Source organism: Egretta garzetta, unplaced genomic scaffold, assembly GCF_000687185.1.
Source record: "Egretta garzetta isolate BGI_Z169 unplaced genomic scaffold, ASM68718v1 scaffold172, whole genome shotgun sequence".
Classification (NCBI taxonomy): domain Eukaryota; kingdom Metazoa; phylum Chordata; class Aves; order Pelecaniformes; family Ardeidae; genus Egretta; species Egretta garzetta.
The window spans coordinates 918,416-924,056 of NW_009258951.1; the positions used below are offsets into that span (position 1 = coordinate 918,416).

A 5,641-nucleotide genomic window follows, 5' to 3' on the forward strand; every position below is an offset into this window, starting at 1 on the left:
AGCGGGCTGCGGGCACCGGTGCCTGTTTGTGTGGGGCGCTTGGCCGGGCTCTGCGGGGTCATCTTGCGGGGGAGGGGGTCAGTCACGCTGGTGGGCACAGCTGGGTTTGGGGTGCAATGGGCGGTTTTGCTCTGTGGGGACCTGCCCAGGCTGGGCAGCCTGGTGGTGCTCACCCTCTCCCCATGCCCCAGCAGGGCTGGAGGGGATGGCTGGGGGACTGCGCCCTGGTATGGTGCCATCCATGGGGCATGGTTGATGTCAGGCCTCCCTATGAGGGGCTGGAGATGCCCCCTTTTTGGGGCTGGTGTGGACAGGAGACAGGTACCCGGGGTACTGACCGCCTTCGGCTTATGCCTGCTGTCCCTGTCCCTGCAGATAGCGAGGGGATCCTTATGCACAACCCCATGAAATGAACAAAGCTCCACAGCCCACAGGAGGAGCCCCGACAGCCCCGCACCCTGCCCCTTCTCCTGGACTACCGCAGGTAACTGGCCCCTTTGGGGTGGCGGGGGGGACACCCAGCTTTGCCTCCCCAGTTCGTGCTGGGGGCGGCGGTGCCATCTCCTTCCCTTCCTGCTTCCCTCCAGCCGACGTTCCCACCTGGTCAGACGGCACCTGTGGTTTTTAACCCGGCACCGACCTCACAAATGAATACGCCTTCTCAGCCGCGCCAGGTAAGGGCTTTGCTCTGGGTTGGAGGGGACGATGCAGGGGGATCCAGCAGCTTTCTGCCTCCTGGCCGAGTAGCCCTCACCACCGCGGTGCCCAGGGGTGCGAGGAGCCCCGTGGTGCCCCTCAGGGCTGGCGTGCGCCTGTGATCCGCACCACGACCGCTGCTTGGGGACTTCCTGGCCCTGGGGGGGGAGGGGGCAGACACCTCCAGCCAGGGCTGCCCACCAAGTGACTGCTCTTCTCTCCTTCCTCCCTTGTCCCAAACCTTCCTCTCCTCCTCTCTCAGTTTCCAGCAGGGCCTCGGGCTATTCACCAGCAGGTACTAACCGACTCCCAAACCCCGCATGCCAAGCACCCTGCCCTGACACTGCACAGAAACACCCACCCGGGGCATGAAGGGGCTGGGGAGCACATGGGGACCCCAGAGCTGCGGGATGGGCTTGGTCTGGGGAAAGTGGGAGACACTCGCTCGACTTTGGGGGGGTTTTCCTGCAGTGTCTCCCCAGTTTCCTCCTTGCATGAAGCCTGCAGCACGTGGCTGTGCCTGTGCTAACCCTGTCCTAGGCTGCTCCTTTTGCCTGTGCCCTTCCTCGTCCTCCTCTTCCTCCCTACTTTGTGGGGGTCTCCCAAGGCCCTGCGGTGCCATGCAAGGCTATGGACCTCCGTCAGTACCTCTTGTGTGGAGGAGCTGCTGGGGACAGATCTGGTGACGTCCTTGGCTCTGTTGGCTGGGAGCCCCTCAAACCCTTCCCTGCCTCTTGGGGGGTCCCTACGGGGGACTCTGGTGGATTTGGGATGTGGGCAGCAGGCAAAGGGCTCTCCAGCCTTCTGTCCCCTCCTCTGCCAGCCACCCTGTGTCTAAGCCCTGTCCCAGTGCGGGTAACTCCTGTCTCTCTCTTTCCCCTTTTCCCTCTGTACGTGTGTGCTTGCTAACAGGGAGGATTCAGGTCTCTTCAGGTAATGCTTTCTCCTTGCCCCAGGGTGTGTGTGCGGACCCTTCCTTGCCCACTCGCTGCTGGGCTTGAGCTGCTGCTCTGGGGGATGCCTCTGCCCGGCAAAGAAGCCGGGTTGGGATGAATGGTGTGGGCCAGGGTGGGAATAGCCAGCTCTTCACACCCTGGTTGTCCGGCTCCGGCATGGCTCGGCACAGTGGGACTACATGTCCCAGCATTCAGTGCGAGCACCGGGAACCAGTGTGAAGCACGCCGGGACCTGCCGCTGAGCTGCGTGCGGCTGTGGCCGGCTCCAGGCGCTGGAGCTACCCGCCCTGTGAGGTTGGGATGGGCCGTGCTGGGCATGAGCTGGGTCGGGTGGACCCAGGTGGCCCCGCAGGTGCGTGGGGACAGGACGGTGCCAGGGTGGGGGGCAGCTCTGGGGAGTGTGTGGGGGGGGCTGCATCCCGGTGGTGGTAGTGGGGGGTGTGTATCCCCCCCCCATGTGCATTGGTGCCGGCTGTCGGGTGCTGGTGCTCCACCTGATGCCGTGCCCCATCTCTCCCCAAGCATTTCTACCAGAACAGGGCGCAGCCTCCCGCCAGCGCGTCCCGTGTGCAGAGTAACACGACGGCCCGGCCCGGCCCCCCTGCCCATGTGTATCCAGCTGCTTCCCAGGTGATGATGATACCCTCCCAGATATCCTACACACCTTCCCAAGGAGCCTATTACATTCCCGGACAGGTGAGGGCCATGCCCTGGGCTCTGTGGGAGGGGGCTGGGGTGGGCACTGGTGGGGGCTGTTGATCAGGGTTGGAGACCAGGTCTGGTTTGGGAGGGTGGAAGGGGTCCCCCAGGCGCTCTGAGCACCCACTGATTTGAGCGGGGCTCTGTAGAGAGGCAGCGAGCAGTGCTGATTCCCCTCCCTGGTAGCCCCCCGAGGCGCCTGGTGCCCACTTTGTCTGCATCCTGCTCCCTGCCCTGGTGCCCAGCTGGTTCACAGGCAGGTTTGGGGGTACATCCATGGTTTGGGGTATGTCCGTGCCCCACAGGGGAGGTAACTGACTTTTCTTCTCTCCCATTGCAGGGTCGCTCCACGTACGTTGTCCCAACCCAACAGTACCCGGTCCAGCCCGGTGCCCCTAGTTTTTACCCTGGAGCCAGCCCCACAGAGTTTGGGACTTACGGTACAGATGGGGGGGTTGCTCTGCTCCTCAGTGCTCTTCCAGCCCCAACACCCCTACCTTTTTTTTTTCTCCCCTGCCTCTGGCCTCCTTGCAGTCCCCTGCATTCAGGAGCTGAGCACAGACCCCCTCTGCCTTTGCCAGCTCGCTGAGGTCATCTCTGTGACTATTAGACTCCGTTTTGGGGAGCAGGGGGTGTTGCCTGTCTCCCAGCAGCACTGAGGGCTGTGCATCATGTCCCACCGGTCCATCCACCCCTGCCCTTTTCCAAATTGGGGCTGTTTAATGTTTAACTCTCCTGGCTGAGGGCCGGGGCAGACTTTATCCCCTGTTCCCCCTCGCTCACCGTCAATGCGGTGAAGAGTTTTGTGCTTGCTGACCCTGCCTCAGCTCCCTGCTCCGCAAGGAGCCGAGCCTGGGGTGCTGGGGCTGCTCCATGCCTGCCCTCTCCCGGTGCTGGGGAGCAGCAGTGTGAGCAGCCCCCCCTTCTTCCCCCCGCCTTGCATGTGGCCACCCAGGCCGTGACTATATTTAGGCTTGGTTGGTCCTGGGAGGCCCGGCAGACACAGAAATGTGAGCCGAGGCCTCTGGCCCAGCCCCGGCACAGCAGCAAAGCATAACCGGGGCAGAGATGGGCTTCTCCTGAGCCAGGTACGTGCCCGTCCTCCCTCCCTCTTGTCCCAGGGCCTAGCTGGCCCCTTGGAGGAGGGAGGTGGCCCCCAGCGGCAGCTGGCTCCCGCACTTGGGCCAGGGCATGGCCACTCCTTTGTGTCTGGTGCTGGGGCATCTCCTGGGTGTCTCTGTGGGGTCCTGGGATGGGTTTGCCCCCCTGCCTCTGCTTTGGGGCTGTGGCTGTTCCCAGGGGAACTGGCAGCAGTGTGCCCCTTGCCTGCAAGACTGGGTGGGTGGCCTCAATGGGTGAGACGGGCCGGCCCTCCTGGTCTCGAGGGCTGGGCAGCTCGGTCGGGCTCTCCCTCCCTCCTCCTGTGCCTGGCCCATCCCGGGGTGTGAGGCCCATCTGGTGCCCCTGTATCTCCCCTGGGCACAGGGAGGGGTCCCTGGCTCAGGGATGGGGCAGTCACCAGAGCACCTTGGGCAAATTCCAGGCTAGCTGCAGCTGGGAAGGCACTGGAGCTGGAGGGGGCTGGGGCCCCGCTGTGCCTGTCTCCCCCCCACGCCCACATCTCTGTGGCACACTCTGGGGCATGCCCTGGGAGGAGCGGAGCACCTCTCGGGGGTTGTGCCAGCCCTGGATGGGGTCCAGCTCTGCCTCCAGCCCCCGGCACAGCTCCTTCCTCTGGGCTGGGCTCAGGCTGCACGGGGAGCCCAAGCCCCTCGGCCTGGGTGTGAATGGAGGGTGCAGATGAGGCTGCCTGGTGCCGCCCTCGGGCTGGTGCCGGCCCCAGGGAGATAAGGGTGCTGGCAGGAAAGCGGCCACCCGCAGAGCTGGGACGCCTATACCGGCATGGCTGAGTGTCCTGGCATGGCTGTCGGTGGTGTGGAGCCGGTGGGCATGGCGGGTGCCTGCGGGGCCTGGCTGGGTGTGGGGGTGGCGCGGGGACGCTCTGCTTCACGGGGAAGGAATTTGGTCAGGCCTGTCAGGCGGGTTGGGACGATCCGGGCCGGATGCGATGGCACGCTGCAGAGCGGCACGGGCACCCCAGGCTCCTGACAGACCCCTGTGTTTGGGGGATTGGGGAGTCCCCAGGACGGGCTTGGAGGATCTGGGTTGGCCGGTCTGACGCTCTCTCCTCTCCTCCAGCGGGTGCTTATTACCCAGCACAGGGGGTGCAGCAGTTCCCGGCGGGGGTCCCCACCGCCCAGGTCATAGTGAGCCAGCAGCCACCAATCCCCCCAAAACGAGAGCGCAAGACGGTAAGGAGCCATCCACCTCCAGGCATGGGGGTCTTACATGCGGGAGGGGACGGGGCCAGCCCTGGGTGTCCACGGTGTGCAGGATGGGATGTGGTGCAGCGTGCCAGGGAAGGGGGGTGGCAGCGTGGGGCCATGCCACCCCAAGGCTGGGGGGCTCAGTAAGGGAACTGGGGTGTGTGGTGGGTGCTGGCGACCTTGGCCGTCCCGGCGGGCAGTGTTGTGCTGAGTCACAGCTCCCGGGGGGGGGCGGGGGTGCCGCGGCTGCCAACTGCTGTCTGCTCCCGGAGATGCCGGTGCTTGGAGGCCTCGCGTGGGGCCTATTTATAGCGGGGAGCCAGGCAGCTGCCGGCACGGCCCCGGGCAGGGGGTGCTGCCAGGCTGGTGAGGGGGGATGCTGGCATTTCATCGGCAGAGGGGCCTTGGTGCCCCTCGGGCTCTGCTCTTGCTGCCATGGGAGCAGGTCATGTGTGGGGGTGGGGAGAGCAAGACTCCTGCCTGCGCTGTGTACCCCACTGGAGTCCTGGACCCACGTGTCTCCCCCACTCACCACGCAGCAGGGTGCCCTGCAGCTCCTGCTGCACCCAGGGCAGAGGCAGGGCCAGTGAGGCTGCGGGTGTATGGGCTGTGCCTGGGATGGCATGGAGCTTGCTGTGACTCCTGTGTGCCAAGGCTGGTCCCCTGTGCTGTCCCCGAGGCAGGGGGCTCCCTGCAGCCCCTGTGCCAGCGTGGTGATGCCTTGAGAGCCCCTGACCCCTGGAGATGGGCACTGACCTGGGGACATGGCGCTGGCTCCAGCTGCCTGGCACAATGTCTTGAAAGGCTCGTCCTGCTCCATGCTGTCCCTGCCCGCTGGGCATTGGTACAGGCTGGTGTCTGTGGGGCACTGTGTCCCATGGGGAGGGGAGGTGGCACCCACCAGTCCCCAAGCTGTGTGTGGCTGGGGCAGGCACAGTGCTGAATGAGCCTCTCCCCTCGGGT

The 5,641-nt window shown here is 65.3% G+C and overlaps 1 protein-coding gene across 3 annotated transcripts in view; it reads left to right on the forward strand.

Annotated features, from left to right (window-relative positions):
• Positions 1-5,044: 5,044 nt before the first annotated feature.
• The window catches only part of EIF4G1 (eukaryotic translation initiation factor 4 gamma 1), an 11,251-nt gene continuing 10,654 nt past the window's right edge, over positions 5,045-5,641 (forward strand). The window contains exon 1 of one of the 3 annotated variants that reach the window (XM_035889968.1): positions 5,045-5,388. In XM_035889968.1, coding sequence (XP_035745861.1) covers positions 5,281-5,388 — 108 coding nt within the window. In that variant the 5' untranslated portion in view covers positions 5,045-5,280. The remainder of the gene's footprint in view (positions 5,389-5,641) is intronic. The other 2 variants (XM_035889966.1, XM_035889965.1) reach the window with 2 other exon arrangements.